The sequence below is a fragment of the Lepus europaeus genome, chromosome 14 (genome assembly GCF_033115175.1).
Source record: "Lepus europaeus isolate LE1 chromosome 14, mLepTim1.pri, whole genome shotgun sequence".
NCBI lineage: Eukaryota > Metazoa > Chordata > Mammalia > Lagomorpha > Leporidae > Lepus > Lepus europaeus.
This window is the reverse complement of record NC_084840.1, coordinates 93,597,149-93,619,826: the sequence shown is the minus strand read 5'-3', so window position 1 is coordinate 93,619,826 and position 22,678 is coordinate 93,597,149. Positions and strand designations below refer to the sequence as shown.

Genomic DNA, 22,678 nt, shown 5'->3' with positions numbered 1-22,678 from the left:
TTTTTCAAAGCTGAGTAATACTCCATTTGCATATTTACTGTATTTTCTTTGTCCATCCATTTGTTGATGGACACATACATAGTTTCCTTGTCTTGGTGATTGTGAATAATGCTGCAGTGAACTTGGGAGTAAAGATATCTCTTTGTGGTAGTGACTTTATTTTCCATGAATAGATACCAAGAAGTAGGATTGCTGGACCCTATGGTAGATATATTTTTAATTTTTTTAAGAACTTTCATTTTCCGTAATGGCTGTACTAATTTATACTCTCAACAACAGTACATCAGGTTTCCTTTCCACATCCTTTGACCTTTAAAATTCCTTTAATTAATTTATCATAATTTTATTTGAAAATGAAAGAAAAGAGAGAGATCTTCCAATTACTAGTTCACATTCCAAGAATCTCTAGTAGCCAGAGTTGGAAGGCTAAAGCCAAGAGCCTGGAACTCCATCCCATCTCCCATGTGGGTGGCAGGGACCCGAGTACTTGAGCTGTCATCTACTGCCACCTAGGCTACACATTGGCAGGAAGCTGGATCAGAAGTGAAGTAGCTGGGAATTGAATCTTGAATCAGGCACTCCCAAATGGGATGCCACTGTCCCAGATGGAAACTTAATGCTGAAACACATGCTCACCCCACCTTTTGACTTTCTGGTGGCCATCCTAACAGATGTGAAGTGATACCTCATTGTGATTTTGAACTACATTGCCCTATGGTGATTAGTAATGTTGAGTACCTTTTCATGTACCTGTTGACCATTTCTATATCTTCATTGAAAAAATGTCCATTAAGGTCCTTTACCCATTTTTCAATCAAGTTATGTGCTTTGTTTTCATTTTTTGTTCTGCTATTGAGTTACATGCATTCTTTATATATATATTTGGATATTGCTTGGGCTAGTATGGACATTTTGACACTATTGATTCTTCTAACCCACAAACACAAACTATCTTTTTTGATTGTTTCTTCTATATCTTCCCTAGATGTTTTATGGTTTTCAATGTATAGATATTTTACCTCCCTGATTAAGTTTATTCTTAAGTTTTTTATTCTTTTTATGCTATTAAAAGTGGAATTTTTTCTTAAATTTTTTGAATAGTTTGTTATTAATTAGTATTCATGCATTTAATTTTTGTATGTTTGTTTTTATGTTCTGAAATTGTACTGAATTTGTTAATTAGTTCTAATAGATTTGCAAGAGAGTCTTTAGGCTTTCTTTTATTTATTTAAATAATTATCTATTTATTTTAAAGATTTATTTTATTTACTTGAAAGACAGAGTTACAAAGAGGCAGAGAGAGAGAGAGGTCTTCCATCCGCTCAGTCACTCCCCAGATGGCCACAACGGCTGGAGCTGCACTGATCTGAAGCCAGGAGCCAGGTGCCTCCTCTTGGTTGCCCATGTGGGTACAGGGGCCCAAGCACTTGGGCCATCTTCCACTGCTCTCCCAGGCCACAGGAGAGAGCTGGATCGGAAGTGAAGCAGCTGTGATTTGAACTGGCGCCCACATGGGATGCTGGCACTGCAGGCAGCAGCTTTACCTGCTACACCACAGTGTTGGCCCAGAGGGTTTCTTTTATATAAGATCATGTCATCTGAAAACAGAGACCAGTTAACTTCTTCCTTTCTGATTTCAATGTTTTCAATTATTTTTTCTTACTGATGGCTCTGGCTGTGACTTCCAGTACCATGTTGAGTAAAAGTGATATACGTTGGCTATACACATTGACTATGTGTTAACGATGGGCTTGGCCTTTATTGTGTTGGAGTACATTCCTTCTGTGCCTAATGTTTGGGAGTTTTTGGAATGTTGAATTTTGTCAAATGCTTCCTCTACATCTATTGAGGTGATCATATGGTTTTATCTTTCATTCTGTTAATGTGGTACGTAATATTTATTGAGTTGCATGTGTTGAACCATCCTTGCATTCCAGGAATAATTCCAGTTGATCTTGAGTATAGCCCATGGTGTATAGTCATTTAAAGTGTTGCTGACTTCAATTGCTAGTATTTTATTGATAATTTTCACATCTATGTCTACTAGAAATATCAGTCTATAGTTTTCTTGTAGTGTCCTGGTCAGCCTTTGGGATCAGGTAATGCAGGCCTTGTAAAATGAGTTTGAAATTACTCCTTTCTCCTCAATTACGTGCAAAGTTTAAGGATTGCTGTTAATTTTTAAAGTAATATTTGATAGAAGCACTAATAGCCCCTGGGTTTTTCTTTGATTGGAGAGTTTTTTGATTACTGACTCATTTTTTTCTTTTTTTTTTTTTTCAAGATTTTATTTATTTACTTGAGTTACAGACAGAGAGAGGGAGAGACAGAGAAATGTCTTCCATCCACGGTTTACTCCCCAATGGCCACAACAGCCAGGGCTAGGCCAAACTGAAGCCAGGAGCCACAAACTTCATCTGATTCTCCCATGTGGGTGCAGGTGCCCGAGCACTTGGGCCATCTTCTGCTGCTTTCCCAGGCCAGAAGCAGGGAGCTGGATGGGAAAAGGAGCAGTTGAGACAAAAACTGGAGCCCATATGGGATGCCAATGCTATAGGCGAAAGATAAACACACTGTGCCACAGCACCAGCCCCGTTTTCTTTTAGTTTCTGATTCAGTTTTCTTATTCATTATTAGTCTGATTGGATTTTCTATTTCTCTAAGAGAATATGCTCGTTGCTGTATTTAATGGGGGTTTATCTATATTTGGCTCTTGCTTTGAAATAGATTTTCTTTATTGTGCACCAGGAGCTGGTTTTCTCTTCTTTTCTCTTCCCACAGCCTTCTCTCCTGCCTTTTCTCTCCTCTCTCTCTTCTTCCTCATATGAGATGGGTGTTGACTTTCATAAAGTCAGTTGAGATGACACTAGGATTCTCCAACTTTGATCTATTTTCTAAAAACTTTTTTTTTATTTGAGAGGCAGAGAGAGAGAGAGAGAGAGGCAGAGAGAGAAACTGGTTCACTCTGCAAATACCTAGAACAGTTGGGGCTGATCTATAACTGAGGATCTGGGAACTCAATCCACGTCTCTCACCTGGGCAGCAGGGGCCCGGCTTCTTGAGCCGTCGCTGCTGTCTCCCAGAGTCCACTGAATTAGCAGGATGCTGAAGTCTGGAGCCAGGGTCAAATCCAGACACTCAGGTTGTGAGACAAGGGTGTCCTAAATGGCATTTTAACTACTATCCCAAACACCCACCCCTAACTTTGACCTCTTGATAGCATGAGTTGTGCTCAAAAGATTTCCTAATAGTTTACATTCTTGCATTTTTGTAACAAATCCTGCTTGGCCCTATGCTTTCATTTCTTTCTGGATTATATTTACTAATATTATATCAATGATTTTTGTATCTTAATTTGTAAGACATACCTGAAGATTTTTCTTGGTTATCTTTCACAAATTTTATGTTCAGAGTTAGCTAGATTCAGAAAATGAATTTCACAGCTTTTCATTGTCCTCTGTATAAGAATTTAAAGAGAATTCTCTGCTATAAGTAGAATTGTTAAAATTCACCACTAAAATGTCCAGAATTTGGAAGACAGTATTCTGGCAACTTATTTCCCACTTATTTTGTGGTTATTAGTTTTTTCAATATTCTATATATTCTTAAATTAATTATAATAATTTGTATTTTGATAGGAAAAATTATTTCCTCAAAACTTTTAAAATTAGCATAAAACTACATAGACTTATATCATAGCATTAAAATATCTTCACCCATAACCTCCTTTTTCACTTCAAATGTTGTTTTTCTCTTTTCTTTGTTGAGCTAATCAGATATTCACATATCCATTGACCTTCTCAGTGTCCTAGCTTTGAATCTATTAAGTCTACTTTATTAAGTTTTCTAATTCACTGAAAAATTGAATCCTTTTTTATATCTACATTATTTGTTACTGTTCCCCTAGTGTCTTGGAATAAATCTTCAGTTTAGTTCTTTTCATTCTCTTTTATTTAATTTCAAAGACATTTCAGGTTGTATATTATCCTCTGAAAATGATTTAGGATGCTTCTCATATTTTATATGTAGTATTCGTACACCTTCAATTTTCGATGTTCTGTAATTGCTGTTTTGATTGCCTCCTTGAGGCGATCATTGGAATAACCAAGCATAGGTTCTTGCTGGTAAACTGGACCCCTTATACTAATCCTTGTCTTCTGTCGATAGACACCTTCAGGGAAGACAGGTGATAGTCTGGGGGAGGCGGGGGAGTGAGGTAGGGTTGTTAGCATGCCTTCTTGCCCACACAATTTCCTTCCCTGCCTACTTCTCTGTCAGCTCTAATCCTGGCCCCCATTGCCAGCAGTAAGGAGGGTTCACATGAAGAAGACTCCACATATGTTAGAGTCCCCAGTTACACACCCTTGTGTTGCTGTGTGGTGAAAGCATGTGTCTTTGGTGTTTTGGTGAAGATCAAAGAAAAGAATATATTAGTAGAGTTACACAAAAAAAATCACCAAATATATCCTATCCCCATGACCAAATAATGCTGAATCATCCCATTGTACATGTTGGAAAACAAATTCTTTTTTTTTAAGGAGGTTTCTATTTAATGAATACATATATACAGCTTTTAGGAATATTGTGGTTCTTTCCCCTATTCCCGCCCTCCCACCCCCACTCCCATCCCACCTCCTACTCCCTCTCCCATTCCGTTCTTCATTAAGATTATTTTAAATTGACTATATACAGAAGACCAACTCCATACTAAGTAGAGATTTCAACAGTTTGCACCCACACAGACACACAAAGTTTAAAGTACAGTTTGAAGACAAGTTTTACTGTTAATTCTCATTAAGGACAGAGATCCAACATGGGGAGTAAGTGCACAGTGACTTCTGCTGTTGATTTTAAAAATTAACACTCCTATTTTTGACATCAGTGACCATCCAAGGCTCTTGAATTAAGCTGCCAAGGCTATGGAAGCCTTTTGAGTCCACAAACTCCACTGGTATTTAGACAAGGCCATAAGCAAAGTGGAAGTTATCTCCTCCCTTCAGATAAAAGTACCTCCTTCTTTGATGACCCCTTTCTTTCCACTGGGGTCTCACTCAAAGAGGTCCTTCATGCAGAACAGTTTTTGCCACAGTGTCTTGGCTTTCCATGCCTGAAATGCTCTCATGGGTTTATCAGCCAGATCCAAATTCCTTAGGGGCTGATTCTGAGGTCAGAGTGCTGTTTAGGGCATTTGTCATTCTATCCCAGTCTGCTATGGGGACTGCTTCCCATGTTGGAACTTTCTCTCCTTTTTAATTCTATCTGTTGTTATTACCACTTAGTCTTATTTATGTGATCCTTTTGACATTTAATACTATCTATATGATCAGTTCCACACTTAATGTGATCACTTTATCACGTAAAATGGGATTAGTACCACCCAGCTTAATGGGATTTGGAATCCCATGCAAGGGCAAACAAATTCTTAGAAGAAAAATGTGTAGTTAACCGTTACTCTTTCTAAGTCAAACTATCCTTTATAGGGACCAAAGGGTTCATTGTTTCCAATTGTGATAAAATTCTTTGCAAAAGACCTGGTTCTATAGCACAAGTACTTCTCTAATGACCTGTTTTGACTTCTGTTTACTTATTTGTCCTAGTGGCATTCCTAGGGCTAGGTAGGCACAGGTAAAGACCCCTGGGACTCCTTCCCCCAGGAGCACTCTCTGGGGAGTTTTACTGCTGCTCTGTCATTCATTTGTAACATTTTCCCCAAAAATTGATCTGAGAAGGTTCTGTAGTCACCAGAGTCTGGGCAATTTGAAACTTCACTTGGGCCCATCAACAACCCTTGCTGTCTTTGTATTGTGCTCATCTTAGAGAGGTAGCTTTATATAGCACTGGCTACTTCCAAAACAAAAAAAGGAGCCAAAGGCTAGGGGTGTCTGTTACCCCCATAGCATTGGGTGCCATGGTAGAAAACACAACCTCATCAAAGGATGAGAAAGCAACAGGCGAGTACTTCAAAGAGTTAATGGAAAAATGGAATTAAAAGGTAAGTTTATTTCAGTGCAGAAAATATTCAAGTCCATGCATAGTTTTTTCATAATGTGAATTTTCCATGAACTTATTGAATGTTTTAGGATGAGGTTAAATATCGGCAGTATTTTTTAAGGATTTATTTATTTATTTGAAAGGCAGAGTTAGAGAGGGAGAGGAAGAGAGAAAAATTTTCCATTTGGAAATGATTACAACATCCTTTTGGGCTGGGCCAAGCTGAAGCCAGCTTGGTCTCCATGTAGGTACAGGGGCCCAAGCACTTGGGTCATCTTCTGCTGTTTTCCCAGGTGCATTAGCAGGGAGCTGGATCGGATGTGGAGCAGCTGGGACTCAAACCTGCATCCACATGGGATATCAGCATTGCAGGTGGCAGCTTTACTCACTGTGGCCCAGTGACAACCCCTATGTGTTGTTTTTTTTTTGTGTGTGTGTGTGTGTGTGAGAGATTTTTGTTTGTTTATTTTTACTAGCCAGTGCTGACAGCAATAAGAATTGGGCTTATAGTGGGCTTTTAGTGCATTGTTACGATGCTTTCCTTAAGTGGTGGAATACCTGGGTTCAATTCCCAGCTTTGGCTCCTGGTTGGTCTTCTGCTAACGTAGACTACAAGACAGTAGTGATGGCTTAAGTAATGGGGTTGTTGACACCCACTGGGAGACCCAGATTGAGCTCTCAATCCCTAGCTTTGGCCCTGGCCCAGCCATAGCCTTTGCAGGCATCTGGGATAAGTGGATAAGCACTTTCTTATCTGCTTTCTCTCTGTCTCTGTCTCTCTCTCTCTCTCTCTCTCTCTCTTCCTCAAAAACAAAACCAAAAAAAAAAAAAAAAAAAAGGGCTCAAGGAATTGCTCAATTCAAGGACCTTCCAGAAAATCTTATGGAGGATTTACATAGTTCAGTGTAATTCTAGAACTCTGAAAATTCCCTTGTTAAGTCAATGCGAAAAACCTGGGCTTTGATAACAGATGGCTGTAGGTCTACCTCCTACTAGCTGTGGGACATCCTGCAAGCCACTTAATGCTGGTCCTGCTACTAGTGATAATAAGAATGAGTGCTTACTACATGCTAGGCAGAGTTTTATACTTAGTGCTTTAGAGTATTTATAATCTTCATTCAATGTTTGAAGGCAAATACGATTATCATTATTTCATAAATGGGTAAAGGAAGAACTTAATTCTTCAAGAGTGCTCAGCAGAGGATCTAGGGCAGGAACTCCTATTCCATCTCCACATTCCAAGCTCTTGGCCACATCCAGCTGTCTCTCTGAGCCTCCATCTCATTATCTAGAAGGAGAGTGTGGTAAGAACTCTCTTGTGCCGGCACCGCGGCTCAATAGGCTAATCCTCTGCCTTGCGGTGCCGGCACACCAGGTTCTAGTCCCAGTCAGGGCGCCAGATTCTGTCCCGGTTGCCCCTCTTCCAGGCCAGCTCTCTGCTGTGGCCCGGGAAGGCAGTGGAGGATGGCCCAAGTCCTTGGGCCCTGCACCCCGTGGGAGACCAGGATAAGCACCTGGCTCCTGCCTTCAGATCAGTGTGCCAGCCACGGCGGCCATTGGAGGGTGAACCAACGGCAAAAAGGAAGACCTTTCTCTCTGTCTCTCTCTCTCACTATCTACTCTGCCTGTCAAAAAAAAAAAAAAAAACCAAAAAACAAACAAAAAAAAAACCACCTCTCTTATAGGGTTGGCAGGAGGAGCAGGGCTCATGTAGTGAGGCATAGGGCATGACTGATCCTTCATTATGGCTGCCAGTGGTGCCACCATTAACAGCGATGTAGCATCAATCAATTCCTTTTTTGCTTAAAAATACATTGATTTATTTATTTGAAAGACAGACTTACTGAGAGAAAGGGGAAGAGACACACAGAGAATGAAAGATCGTCCATCCCTGGGTTCACTCCCCAAATGGCCATAACTGCCAGGGCAGGGCAAGCCAAAGCCAAGAACCTGGAATCCCATCTAGCTCTCCCATTGTCAATAGCAGGGGCCCAAGTACATGGGCCATCTTCTACTGCCTTCCCAGTACATCAGCAGGGAGCAACATCAGCCAGTTTCTAACAAGAGATTCACACAGGCTCTCTTCTTTGCACACAAGTTTCTAAGAGCAGATCCAAGCCCCACGAACTTAGGAAGAGTTGATAATCTCTCTACAGTTGCAGCAGGGTCAACCCGTGGCTCCAGCACCCTCCCTTGACCCTCTGGAAGCCTGCATGGAGGCAGACCCTCTCCAGTAACATGGCCCACGTGGTGAGTGGTTCGTCCTCTTTTCTGAGTCACAGATCTGGACCCACGACCCAGGGTGTCGTCTATTTCTTTTGCTTCATTCTGCAAAGAGGGGCCCCTCCCTCCTGGAAGTTCCCTGGAATTCTGCCTGACATTCTTGCCCAGGTGGTTCAAGGGAGTTATCCAATGGACCTCGCAACATCACATGCCTTTTGAAAGGCTGCCGCTATCTCAGGCTCTCCACGCAGACCGGCCCCATCCCAGGCAGCACAGCCCACGTCAACAGCCCTCACTGTAGGGGCACTCCCTGCTTAAACACTAACAGCTCCCCAAGAGCGGTGCTGAAGGGCGTCAGGGGGCTGCTCACTGTGAGTGTACAGGCTGGGTGTGGAGAGAGCCGAACCACACATTTGTACTGTAGAAGTCCTTTTGGACTGCACATGAAGCACGCGGCAGCTGCTAGCCAGAGCTTCCCCAGGCACCAGGAGATGCTTGTCTGGGGCAGCTGGGCTGGCCCGCCAGCTTCTCACCCTCAGAGGAGACTGGTGGGTGCTGCCCCACCTGCTCTCGCCCCACAGCACGTGGGCTGGCGGGGATGCGTGATGCTGCAGCCCAAGTTCCTTCTGCTCCCTGCTGACAGCCACGGTGGCTCCAAGCCACGGGTCATGTGCAAAGGGCTCAGCTCAGGGGTTCCACAGTTGTTTATATTCCTTCCAGGCTGTAAGATTCCCCTTTCTAGAACAGTGTTTCTCCACGTGTGGACTTGGAGCCACCTGCGGCAGTGTCACCTGTGTGCTTGTTAGCAATGTGTTAGTTGAGTGTTTGTGTCCCTTGTTGGCACGTAAGCCTTGGAGAGGAGAAACTGTTGTGGCCATCATGGTACCCCCAACTCCTGGAAAAGAACAGCACTGGGCACATGGGGAGGGCTCACTGTGGAATGGCTGAATTCCTGAACTCTACACTGATCTACTGAATGAAAACACCTAGGACTGCGTCCAAGGACTCCGCATTATAAACAGGCACCTAGGTGATCCTTGTGCGCATTAGAGTTTAAGAACAATGTTCTAAAGTAATTTGGCCAATTCTAACATAGACCAAGTAGTGGAAGATGTTCTCCCGAGAGGTGCCCAGACTCGCTGTCCAGTCAGATGTTAAGGTAAAGCTAGCATGTTAATCTCCCTGAGTTAAATTTTCATTCTAGTCTTGTATCTCTAGCAAATGTTTGTCTGCCAGGGTTGGCATTGTGGCGTAGCATGTAAAGCTGCTGCCTGCAGTGCCAGCATCCCATATGGACCCCGGTTCTAGTCCCAGCTGCTCCACTTCCAATCCAGCTCTCTGTTATGGCCTGGGAAAGCAGTGAGAGATGGCCCAAGTGCTTGGGTCCCTGCACCCATGTGGAAGACCCATGTGGCTCTTGGCTTCAGCCTGGCCCTGCCCTGGCCATTGGGACCATCTGGGGAATAAACCTATGGATGGAAGATCTCTCTCTCTCTCTCTCTCTCTCTCTCTCTCTCTCTGTAACTCTGTCTTTCAAATAATAATAATTTTAAAAAGTTTGCCACCTGCCAAATGCCAGACTCTGGGCTCCCCTTTGAAGAAAGCAATGATGAGTTTGGCAGGCAGAGTGCCTGGAAGGGTGTGAGCCTACCTTGTCTAGTGTCACACCCATCTCATTCCACTCTGCTGCAAGCAAACCCTTGGAGCTGATTCTCTGGCAGGCCTGGCTCCCCGAACCACTCACTGCTGTGTTCCTCCTGTTTTCCTGTCAAGCTTAAGGGACACCCCCCACCCAAGAAAGGTATACACGATGCATCTTATCTTGAAAGAATTTGACTTTTCCAAATAGAGCTCCTGAATGCTGGGCTCCTCTGAGTTTGCTCTGGAAACCGGGGATTTCTGGTTGCAGCCCAGCCTTTGCCAGCCTTTGATCTCTGGAAGTCACTTCCCTCTCTCAGCCCATTTCCTCATTTGGAAAATGAGAAGGGGAGGGGTGCACATTGGGTGCAATGGTGAAGCTGTCTCTTGGGACACCAGCATTGCATATCACACTGTGTGGGTTCAAGTCCCAGCTCCATTTCTGATTCCAGCTTCCTGCTAAAGCAACCCTGGGAGACAGCAGGTGATGGCTCGAATTGCTGGGTCCCGGCCACCCACATGGCAGACCTGGATAGAGTTCCTGGTTCTGGGCTTTGGCCTGGCGTTGTTGTGAGCCTCTCAGGAGGGAGCTAGCCCAGGATGGGAGATGTTACTCTCTGTCTCTCTGCCTTTCAAATTTAAAAAAAAAAAAAAAGTTTTAGTAAAAAAAATAATATTAGGCTAGAATCAGGTCGCAAGAGCTTCCCATTTAATAGACCCTAATCTGTGACTTCTTGGTGACACCTGGCTGCCTTATACTCAGTAAAATGTCCTGTGTGTTTAAAGGAGCAAATTGTGCTGGGCAACCCAGTCTTCCCAAAGTTCTCTGTGGCAAGCTAGGTAAAATTCGAGATTTACAAAGCAGTTTCCAAGAATTTTGTCGCAGTTTCCCTGTTTTCCTACAGTTGCACTTTTAATATGCTGAAACTCACGTAAAAGGCAGATAGAATGACCGAATTTCCTCCAAATGTGAACATTTTCTCTGTATCAAGACAGGAGCCAGGTATCTTGGCACCGCCTGAACTACCAGAGGTTGAAAATCAAGCTATAAGGGAGGAAGGGCTGTGAGGGGCGGGGGAGAGACAAAGCAGGTGACATGCTCTCAAGGACCCTTTCTTCCAGCCATACCATCCTCCCTTCTGCCCCCCCTCCCCCCAGTCTCATACAAGTTCCCCAAAGGTAGGTTGCAAAATCCCTATTTCAGTATGGAAAAACTTAAGCAAGAAAGCACTACAGGATATGAAGGCGGCCAGTGCTTGCCATAAATCCAGACTCCCAGGGACCGCAGTAAATGCCTTATGGAGCTAGCGACACCACTACCACACCCCACCCATGCGCACTAGCCAGTAGCAGCCCCACCCACTCCTGGTAACAGTGGCCTATCCCACAAGTTATTTTTCAATTTGTCCTTCGAAAACCTCAAACACTGCCTGATGTGAAAACTTCAGCCATTTTAGCAATACCAGGAGAGCTAATTTTGATTGAAAGACGATTCCTCTGCCTCTGGGCCCACCTAAGTACTCTCTCCTTCATCTGATTTTCCCCCCAAAGGCTTGAAGTAGGAATGTGAGAGCGCATTAAAACAATCTCAACAATTCAAGCCGGTGCTTACTGCCTGATTGCCATGAGCAAGCCCTTTTAAAAATCATTTTGCATTTGTTAACATATTTCATCCAGGGATACTGGGCATCATGGGAAATTAGGTAACTTGACTAAGATCACACACCTAGCTCTACGAAGAAATCAACCTCTCTGATGATTATCATGATGTAAGCAAGGTACCACCTGTGTTATCATCTTAAAGAAGAAACATTTTGGGTATGCAAGGCTGCTTCTCTCTCCCACGCCTTTGTACCCAACTGTTTACCTTTGGGGTCCGCGAGCTCCTGGTTTGCTTTATGCTTTACACTGAGAATGTCCCAGATGTCTTCCTAACTCGAATATCCTCCTTCAAATTTTTCTTCTTGGCATTTCGTCTAAGTGCAAGAGTGCAGGTGTGGAATAAAGATGTTTTCCCACACTCTCATTGCCAAATGTCTTGCTCCACGCCAGGCTTCTTTCACCTGCTTACTAAGCAGGCTCTGTGCTGAGTGGAGGGACATCATGGCTGTTCTCCAGGGAACAGCAAACACCGTAGGGTCAGGAGTCCCCCAGATGTGCTGGGAGTCATGGCCTGGGTCACTCACAGAGGTAAATGCATTTCTTCCAGGAAAGCACCCAAGAATTTAATTTTTTTTATTTGAAAAGCAGAGACAGAGACAGAGAAAAGAGGGTATCCCCCATCCACTGATTCACTCCCCAAATGCCAGGAGCTGGGCCAGGCTGCAGCCAGGATCTCAATCTGGGAGGCAGGGACCCAGGTACTTGAGCCATCGCCTACTGCCTGCCAGGGTGCACATCAGCAGGAAGCTGGAATGAGGAGTAAAGCCAGACGCTCTGATGTGGAGTGTGGGCATCTCTTACCACTGCACCAAACACCTGCCTCCAGGGATTGCTTGAGATTATCATCAGTTGTTTTAACTGAGGTTTCAGGTTGGGCTTTTACATTCACGTGGCTGCTTCCTTTGTTAAAACAACAAAGCAAACCTGTGTTTATTTCTCCTTTCAGAGGGAAAATGATCCCCTCGGATCTTGAAAGAAGAATCCTGGAAGCCAAACAAAAGGTAAGTTTTTGCAGGGAGCCTCACCCAGCGGGTGACAAGCAAAGGGCCTGCATTTCTGCATAGTGGAGGACACACTTTCTTTCTCCTTTCTTTATTTCCTTCTTTCTTTTTTGCATTTTCTTTTCTTTTTCTTTTTTTATTTATTTATTTGAGAGGTAGAGTTACAGACATAAGAGAGGGAGAGACATAGAGAGGTCTTCCATCCACTGGTTCACTCCCCAAATGGTAGCAACAGCTGGAGCTGGTCCTGTCTGAAGCCAGGAGCTTCTTCTAGGTCTCCCATGTGGATGCAGGGGCCCAAGCACCTGAGCCATCTTCTGCTGCTTTCGCAGACCATTAGCAGGGAGCTGGATCAGAAGAGGAGCAGTCGGGACTTGAACTGGCGCCTATATGGGATGCCAGTGATGCAGGTGGAAGCTTAGCCTACAACTCCGCAGTGACAGCCCCTGCTTTTCTTTCTAAAAAAGGATTCAAACGTCCATCTCATGGATTCAGTCATTATGGATTTGAAATATATACAGGGATATTGTGAGAATTTCCAAAGCATTTTGTTCCTGTGGACATTACACAGACACACAAGTGAAAGGTCACTTTCTCCAGTGGAAAACACCAGAATACACCTGAGTCACCCTTGTCTGTTATTTGGACCGGGTTGTCTTTCCCCTCCCAGTGCCTGCTTTATGCCTGTGTCCCTAAACATCTTAGCTTGCCAGAAGCAACCTACAGGCCTTTTCAGAAGTCACGAATGTGAAAGGCCTGCTCGCTGTGGAAAGTCATTTACGTCCCCGGATGAGCCACAAGTCAGATCTGTTCTTATTTTATTTTTTATTTTATTTTCATTCATTTATTTGGAAGGCAGAGAGAGACAAAGAGAGAGATCTTCCATCCTCTGGTTCACTTCTTAAATGGCTGCAATGACCCATGCATGGCCAGGCTGAAGCCAGAAGCCAGGAACTCCATCCAGGTCTCCCACATAGGTACCAGGGGCCCAAGCACTTGTGCCGGCTCCCACTGCTTTCCCAAGCTTATTAGCAGGGAACCGGGTTGGAAGAGGAGAAGCGGAAACTCAAACTAGCGCTCATATGGGATGCTGGCGCCTCGGGCAGCAACTTGACCTGCTGTGCCACAAAACCAGCTCCAGAGAGTTCGTTGCTAGGATTGTCTGTGTAACTTTTAGTAGGAATAGTCGACAGGTCCTGGTTCAGCAGCATACCATGATTTTGTTATTAAGAACTCAGAGTAATGACTTATTTTCATGTACATCTTTCTATTAAAAAAAAAAAACTTTTAAGTATTTTTGTTGTTGTTATTGATCTGAAAGGCAGAACAGGAGAAAAAGAGGGAGAGATCTTCCACCCACTGACCAGGTCGGAGCCAGAGCTTGGAACTTAATCCAGGTCTCCATGTAGGTGGCAGGAACCCAGTTTCCTGAGCTACTGCTGCTTTGCAGGGTGCGCATTGGCAGAAAGCTGGACCAGGTGCAGAGCCAGGATTCTAACCCAGGCAACTCCAACATGAGCTGCGGGTGTCCCAAGCAGCCTCTTGGGACCACTGTGCCCAATGCCTGCTCCCCTTATTTATTTATTTTTTTTCCTTCGCAAGCGGTAGCTAGAGATTCCCCTTGCTCTCGTGCTGGACCGGCTGCTAGTAACACAAGCATACACCTTTGCTGCCACCTATAGACTGTGTAACGTCGTGTCCCATAAACCAACAGGGCCGGCAGTCACCGTGCCACTGCTTTGGTCTGAACCTGTGCCATGCTTCGGCCTTCCAGCACAGCCTTTTGTATCCGCTTTCATTTAGCCATGGCCTAGCAGGGCTGTTGAGACGGATGAAAGCCCCGGCCCCTTGTTCAGCCCCACATGGACCCTGGCCTCTGAGCGTGCCCACACAGGACTCACAAATTGTTCTTAGCTCCTTCTCTTCCTTCTCCTACTTGCTCACTCCAGGGGCTGTTTCCAGTCCTAAGGCTCTTCCTGGACAGAAGGTAGACTAGAAAGTGAGCAGAGGGCATGGGAAAATCTGCCCGGAACCACTGTTGGGTTCTCGAGGCCACTGTCCGGACCGACGGGAGGCTGGGAGAGTGAGACTCTATGAGCAACTCTTCATTCCAGGCTGCAAGAACTCAGTAACCGATTCGTGACGCTGCTCAAACTGCAGACGTGTGTGGTGGGGGGAGAGGGTGCACTGTCTTTTTAGCCAGCTTTATAAGAATCCTTGAACCCCGGGTTTACATGATTTGGGGCCTTCTCGTTCCTGTAGGGATTCGTTCCTTTCCTGGTGAGCGCCACGGCGGGCACCACCGTGTACGGAGCGTTCGACCCCCTCCTAGCTGTGGCTGACATTTGCAAGAAGTACAAGATCTGGATGCACGTGGACGTAAGTAGCCCTCAGCAGGAGGCCACTGAAGTGTCCCTGCACATTTTTCGTCTGGGGCCCTTGGAATGAAGTTTGTCTCCCTATTTTTTAACCTTTAGCATCTTAGTTTTAAAACGCTGATATTTAAGCTTTTATAAAAATTGCAGAGAAGTGAGCACACAGTTCACACTGGAAGAAGCCTGAAGCTGTGTACACCTGTTTAACGGGTCCCCAGCTTCAAAGCCTTGGCCACTGTGTTCTCATTTGGAGAACTTGAACGTCACTAGGACCAATGGTGGTGGTAATGAGTTGGGGGAGGAGCTTTCTCTATCTCCAGCAGCCTGAGCAAAGGGGCCCCCGTTTGGCTTCTGACAACCATGCAAATGTGGGATGGAGTTTGAGACCTAGGAGTGGACCCTGATTTTAACTCTGAAGGTCTAGTGCCCAGAGAAGGTGGCCAAAGGGATCATTTTCACTGGTGAGATGCTCATTAGTCTGGAAGACACCAAACTATGAGGGAGCTTCAGAAAGTTCATGGGAATTGGAATTAAATGGTAAGCTTATTGGCGCAAAAGAAGTTGGAAATCCATGCAGAGTCCTCAAAAAGTTCATGGAAACTGTTGGGGCGGACGTTTGGGCCAGGAGTTAGATGTCAGTTAGGACACCCCCATCCCCTATCACGATGCCTGGATAGAGTCCCAGCCCTGCTTCTGATGCAGTTTCTTGCTGACGCACACTCTGGTAGACACCAGTGATGGCCCCTGCTGCCCATGTGGATGGAGTTCCTGGCTCCTGGTTCCTGCCCTCCTCCTCCACCTCACCATTGTGGGCATCTGGGGAGTGGACCAGTGAAGAGCCTTCTGTCTCCCTGTCTCTGAATGCCTCTATAACTCTCAAATAAATAAACATTTTTAAGTTCATGAAAAAGTGTATATTGGGAAAAATTATGCATGGATTCCAAAATTTTTTGTGCCAACATAACTTGATCTTATAATTCAATTTTCCACAAAACTTTTGTTTGTCCCCGTGGGACAGAAATACGTGGCAGGGAAAGCAGCTACCATTTTCCTTCCTTGATCTCTTCCAGGCAGCCTGGGGCGGGGGATTACTGATGTCCCGGAAACACAAGTGGAAACTGAGTGGCGTGGAAAGGTACGTGCATTGTTGCTGTCAATCATGTGAAGGGCTGGAAGCTAACTATGAAAAATAAATGACAGTCAACCTCCATGAGCTCTTGGAACGCAGGTGCACCCACTCTGTTCAGTGCGTGTGTGCTCTGTCTTGTGCGGCTCCCCACAGGAGAGACCGTGAACACACAGTCCGCAAATGCTCCCTTAGGGATCCAGGCCAAATGTCACTCAAACAACAGAGATTCCTACTTGGGGTGCATTCCTGGGATATTTTTACCAACCACCAAACCTGTATAGACCCTGTAGTCCATGTACACTTTTCTAGCAAGAAAAGCTATAGTCTTCAAGTTTGTTAAAAGGATACTATACACTAAAAAAAAAGTTAATAATTGTGCAAAGCAAATACGCGTTTTGAAACAGATCAATGTTGAAGGCTTGGGTTTCGGGTTTCATAAGACCAGTTCATTGAACGTCGTTAATATCATCTCCTGCGTTCCTTCCCATAGCCACCTTTCTGTGCCGTATCTCAGACTGAGGCTACAACACAGCCTTATGTAGGCCCTGAGCAGTAGACAGTTGCAGACACAAAGGAGGTAAATTTGATTAGCATAAACCATATTCAGGTCCAAAGGGGGAAAAAAAAAAAAACACAGAATGCTAAACACAACCTCAGGCTCTGGTTCTGCACCACATGCAAAGGGAGGCCAGTGCTCCCATCACAGCGCAGCAGGTCAACTCCGCTTGCGAGCTGTGACCCTCCAGGCAAGTGAGGAGGCCCAAATCCAACAGAGGCTGCCAAATGCCCACTGTGCCCCTGCCAGGCAGCCAGATGCTGCCCAGGCAAAGCTTCACACAGGCTGTGCCCCTTAACAACCTGGCACGATGTCTGGTCCACAGTGTGGCTCAGGAGCATCTGCCAGCGTTGGTCACACAGAGCATCCAGGCTGAGAGATACCCAGGCCTGCTCACACACAGAGCACCCACAAGTGTAGCGAGAGAGGGGTTCGGTGACTGGGGTGGAGCCAAGGGCACCCTGCTGAATTCATGAGAAGAAGTCTGGGGAAGAGTGAGAGTGGACCAGCCAAGGCCCATGTCAGAGGGTGGCTGCTCCTCTGCCTGCCAGCCAGGTCGAGGGCTGACCTGGGAACAGCTGGGATGTGGCACCACCGGTTCCCATGCTCTGAGTCCACGTCCCCACTTAGGCCTGGAGATGAGAGCAGACGTGTCTCTGTCCCAGGTCAGCCAGTTCTAGGCCTCTGCTCCCATTCTTTGCGGACTCTCCCAGGCCTCATCCCCTCCATCACAAAGATCTGGGTGAAACCAGAGGCTAAAGAAAAGGGCAGCAAACCAACAGGGAGAGACGATGAGCAGAAAGAGGCCACTGTGGAAGGTGCCAGGGTGATGATCCCAACAAGAACCACTCACATGTGCTTCCAGAGAGGGGGCCTGTCGGTAGCACCTTCTGTTCCTTTTGCATTTCTTTCCGATTGGCCCAGAAAGACAGCATCTATTATTTCTACCTTTGATTCCACCTCCCAGCTCCAGGGCTGAACACCGTGGGGCACCTTCCTCTTGAAAGCTCACAAAATTACCTACTCCGAGCCACAGAAAAATAAACACCCACACGCTTTTGTCCTCAGGACTGTAATTTGAGAGCAAGGCTCGGAACATTCATCGGGGGCCCCAGAACCCTCTCTTCCTGTCACAGGCCGTCAAATATAACTAAATCGACTCCCTGGAGTGTTCCCAATATGAAGCCTTAACAATGAGGGGCTGCCAGTGTTCCACTTTGAGCAGAAACCCAGAGCCACACCCTGATCGCATCCGCAAGATACGTGCTTCAGGGACTAAGATGACAGAACTGGTGCAAACCGTTGGGGCATGGTGTGCAGAGCTGCAAGTTCAGGGAGGAAATGTGCCTCGTGTTGGGGGATCACATCTCTCCAAGCATCACAAGTGCAAACGTAGGGCCCACTCTAAACGGGGGAGACATCCATGGTCAATTCTAGTCCCCACATCCAGAGGGTCCTTGGGGATCACAGGGGAGCCCCAGATGCCATTCGCACAATGAAATGTCACCAGTACCTGGAGCCCTGCCTGACACCCCCTTTGAGAACCAACCAAATGCTCAGAAAACAACCCTCTTCCCCCTGGCACTGTCATTCTAGAAGTTGTAGAGCTGAGACGGAATGAATGACAAGAGCTCAGGTACCCCAAGTACAAGAGGACTTCCAAAAGTGTATGAAAAATGGAATTAAAATATATTTGCAAGGTCATTGCTATAGCACAGTGGGTTAAACCCCCAGCCTGCAGCATTGGCATCCCATATGGGCGCCAGTTCAGGTCCTAGCTGCTCTACTTCTGATCCAGCTCCATGCTGATGCCTGGGAAAGCAGTAGAAGATGGCTCAAGTGCTTGGACCCCTGTACCCACGTGGGAGACCTGGAAGAAGCTTCTGGCCCAGAAAGCTCCTTCCTCCCTCCCTTCCTTCCTTCCTTCCTTCCTTCTTTCCTTCCTTCCTTCCTTCCTTCCTTCCTTCCGTTCTCTCTCTCTTTCTTTTTTCTTTCTTTCAGATTTATTTATTTATTTATTTGAAAGGCAGAGTTACACAGAGAGAGAGAACGAGCGAGCTTCCATCCACTGGTTCCCTCCCCAAATGGCCGCAAAGGCTGGAGCAGGGCCAATCTGAAGCCAGGACCCAGGAGCTTCTTCCGGGTCTCCCACATGGGTGCAAGGTGCTTCTACTGCTTTCCTAGGCCATATTAGCAGAGAGCTGGATCAGAAGTGGAGCAGCCAGGACTCAAACTGGCACCTATATGGGATGCTGGCACTGCAAATGGCGGCTTTACACGCTATGCCACAGTACTGGCCCAACTCTGTCTTTCAAGTAAATAAAATAAATATTTAAAAAAATAAAAATGTTTGCATTTTGGTGCCAAAAGAAATTGGTGCAGTAATCGGGACACCCACATCCACATAAGAGTGCCAGGGTTTGGGTCCTGCCTCTACTTCCAGCTCCCTAATGCGCACCCTGGCAGGCAGCAGGCAATGGCTCAAGGGCTTGGGTCCCTGTCACCCTTGTGGGAGACTGGATTGAGTTCCTGGTTCTTGGCTTTAGCCTGGCCCAGGCCCGGCTCTTGTAGGCATCTAGGGAATGAACCAGTGTTTGGAAGAGCTCTCTCTCTCTCGCTCTTTCTCTCTCTCGCTCTTTCTCTCTCTATCTCTTTCTCTGTCTCTCTGTAGTCTCTTCCTCTCATATCTCTGCCTTTTAAGTTAATAAAAATAAATAATTTTTCAAAATTCACTCTTCTTTTTAAAAGATTTTTTTATTGGAAAGGCAGAGTTACAGAGAGAGAAAGAAAGGGAAAGAACAGAAAGGGGCAGAGGGGAGAGAGAGATCACCATCTGCTGGTTCACTCCCCAAAGGGCTGCAATGGCCAGGGCTAGGCTAGGCCAAAGCCAGGAGCCAGGAGCTTCTTCCAGGTTGCCCACATGGGTGTAGGGGCCCATACACTTGGGCCGTCCTCTGCTGCTTTCCCAGGCACATTAGCAGGCAGCTGGATGGAAAGTGGAGCAGCCTGGATTCAATCCGGCGCCCATATGGGTTTCCAGTGTTGCAGAAGACTGTTTAACCTGCTATGCCACAGCACCAACCCCCAAAAATTCCCTCTTTAAAACATGTGAAATCCATGCATAATTTTCATACATGTATTTCCCATGGCCTTTTTTTTTTTTTATTAAACTTTTATTTAATGAATATAAATTTCCAAAGTATAGCTTGTGGGTTACAATGGCTTCCCCCCTCCCATAACTTCCCTCCCGCCCGCAACCCTCCCCCCTCCCGCTCCCTTTCCCCTTCCATTCATGTAAAGATTCATTTTCAATTCTCTTTGTATACAGAAGATCAATTTAGTATATATTAGGTAAAGGTTTCAACATTTTGCCCATATAGCAACATCGAGTGAAAAAACTACCATTGGATTACTAATTATAGCATTAAATAGCAATGTACAGCACATTAAAGACAGAGATCCTACATAATTTTTTTTTCAAAATAATTAATTTTCTATGCCATTTCCATTTTAACACCAGGTTGTTTTTTTTTTTTCATTTCCAATTCTCTTTATATACAGAAGATCACTTCAGTATATAATTAGCAAAGACCTCATCAGTCTGCGCCCACACAGAAACGCAAAGTATAAAAATACTGTTTCAGTACCAGTCATAGCATCACTTGGCTTTAGACGACACATTAGGGACAGATCCCGCATGGGGTGTAAGTACACAGTGACTCCTATTGCTGACTTAACAATTTGACACTCCTGTTCATGGCGTCAGTAATCTCCCTAGGCTCTAGTCATGAGTTGCCAGGGCTATGGAAGCCTTTAGAGTTCGCTGACTTTGGTCTTATTCAGATAGGGTCATAGTCAAAGTGGAGGTTCTCTCCTCCCTTCGGAGAAGGGTATCTCCTTCTTTGATGGCCCCGTTCTTTCCACTGGGATCTCACTCACAGAGATCATTCATTTAGGTCTTTTTTTTTTTTTTTTCCCATGATATCTTGGCTTTCCATGCCTGCTATACTCTCATGGGCTCTTCAGCCAGATCTGAATGCCTTGAGGGCTGATTCTGAGGCCGGAGTGTTGTTTAGGACATCTGCCATCCTATGAGTCTGCTGTGTATCCCACTTCCCATGTTGGATCTTTCTCTCCCTTTTTGATTCTATCAGTTAGTATTAGCAGATACTTGTCTTGTTTGTGTGATCTCTTTGACTCTTAGACCTATCAGAGCTATCAATTGTGAGCTGAAATTGATCACTTGGACTAGTGCGATGGCATTGGTACATGCCATCTTGATGGAATTGTGTTGGAATCCCCTGCACATTTCTAACTCCACCATTTGCGGCCAGTCCGATTGAGCATGTTCCAAATTGTTCATCTCCTCCCTCTCTTTTTCCACTCTTAGATTTAACAGGGATCACTTTTCAGTTAAAATTTAAACACCTGAGAATAATTGTGTGTTAATTACTGAGTTCAACCAATAGTACTAGAACAACAACAACAACAACAAATACTAAAAAGGATAAAGTATTACATTGTACATCTAAAGTCAGGACAGGAGCTGATCAGTTCATTGTTGCTTATAGTGTCCATTTCACTTAACAGGTTTCCTCTTTGGCGCTCAGTTGTCATCGATCAGGGAAAACAAATGATATTTTTCTCTTTGGGACTGGCTTAATTCACTCAGCATGATGTTTTCCAGATTGCTCCATCTTGTTGCAAATGACTGGGTTTCGTTGTTTCTTACTGCTGTATAGTATTCTATGGAGTACATGTCCCATAATTTCTTTATCCAGTCTACTGTTGATGGGCATTTGGGTTGGTTCCAGGTCTTAGCTATTGTGAATTGTGCTGCAATAAACATTAATGTGCAGATGGCTTTTTTATTTGTCAAATTAAATTCCTTTGGGTAAATTCCAAGGAGTGGGATGGCTGGGTTGTATGGTAGGGTTATGTTCAGGTTTCTGAGGAATCTCCAGACAGACTTCCATAGTGGCTTAACCAGTTTGCATTCCCACCAACAGTGGGTTAGTGTCCCTTTTTCTCCACATCCTCTCCAGCATCTGTTGTTGGTAGATTTCTGAATGTGAGCTATTCTCACCGGGGTGAGATGGAACCTCATTGTGGTTTTGATTTGCATTTCTCTGATTGCTAGTGATCTTGAACATTTTTTCATGTGTCTGTTGGCCATTTGGGTTTCCTCTTTCGAAAAATGTCTATTGAGGTCCTTGGCCCATTTCTTAAGTGGGTTGTTTGTTTTGTTGTTGTGGATTTTCTTGATTTCTTTGTAGATTCTGGTTATCAATCCTTTATCTGTAGTATAGTTTGCGAATATTTTTTCCCATTCTGTTGGTTGCCTCTTCACTTTCCTGACTGTTTCTTTTGAAGTACAGAAACTTCTCAATTTGATGCAATCCCAAATGTTAATTTTGGTTTTGACTGCCTGTGCTGTTGGAGTATTTTCCAGGAAGTCTTTGCCTGTGCCTATATCTTGCAGGGTTTCTCCAATGCTCTCTAATAATTTGATGGTTTCGGGTTGTAGATTTAAGTCTTTAATCCATGTTGAGTGAATTTTTGTGTAAGGTGAAAGGTATGGGTCTTGCTTCAAGCTTCTGCATGTGGAAATCCAATTTTCCCAGCACCATTTATTGAATAGACTGTCCTTATTCCAGGGATTAGATTTGGATCTTTGGTCAAATATAAGTTGGCTGTAGGTGTTTGGATTGATTTCTGGTGTTTCTATTCTGTTCCATTGGTCTATCCATCTGTTTCTGTACCAGTACCATGCTGTTTTGATAACAACTGCCCTGTAGTATGTCCTAAAATCAGGTATTGTGATTCCTCCGGCTTTGTTTTTGTTGTACAGGATTGCTTTGGCTATTCGAGGTCTTCTGTGTCTCCATATGAATTTCAGCATCATTTTTTCTATATCTGAGAAGAAGGTCTTCGGGATCTTGATGGGTATTGCATTGAATGTATAAATTGCTTTTGGGAGGATAGACATTTTGATGATATTGATTCTTCCAATCCATGAGCATGGAAGATTTCTCCATTTTTTGGTATCCTCTTCTATTTCTTTCTTTAAGGTTTTGTAGTTTTCATCGTAGAGATCTTTAAC

General features: G+C 44.9%; 1 protein-coding gene across 1 annotated transcript in view; it reads left to right on the top strand.

Moving 5' to 3' along the window:
• GAD2 (glutamate decarboxylase 2) overlaps nt 1-22,678 on the top strand; it is an 88,273-nt gene that overhangs the window by 35,279 nt on the left and 30,316 nt on the right. The window contains exons 9-11 of the mRNA XM_062211467.1: nt 12,461-12,515; nt 14,778-14,894; nt 15,961-16,025. Coding sequence (XP_062067451.1) covers nt 12,461-12,515; nt 14,778-14,894; nt 15,961-16,025 — 237 coding nt within the window. The remainder of the gene's footprint in view (nt 1-12,460; nt 12,516-14,777; nt 14,895-15,960; nt 16,026-22,678) is intronic.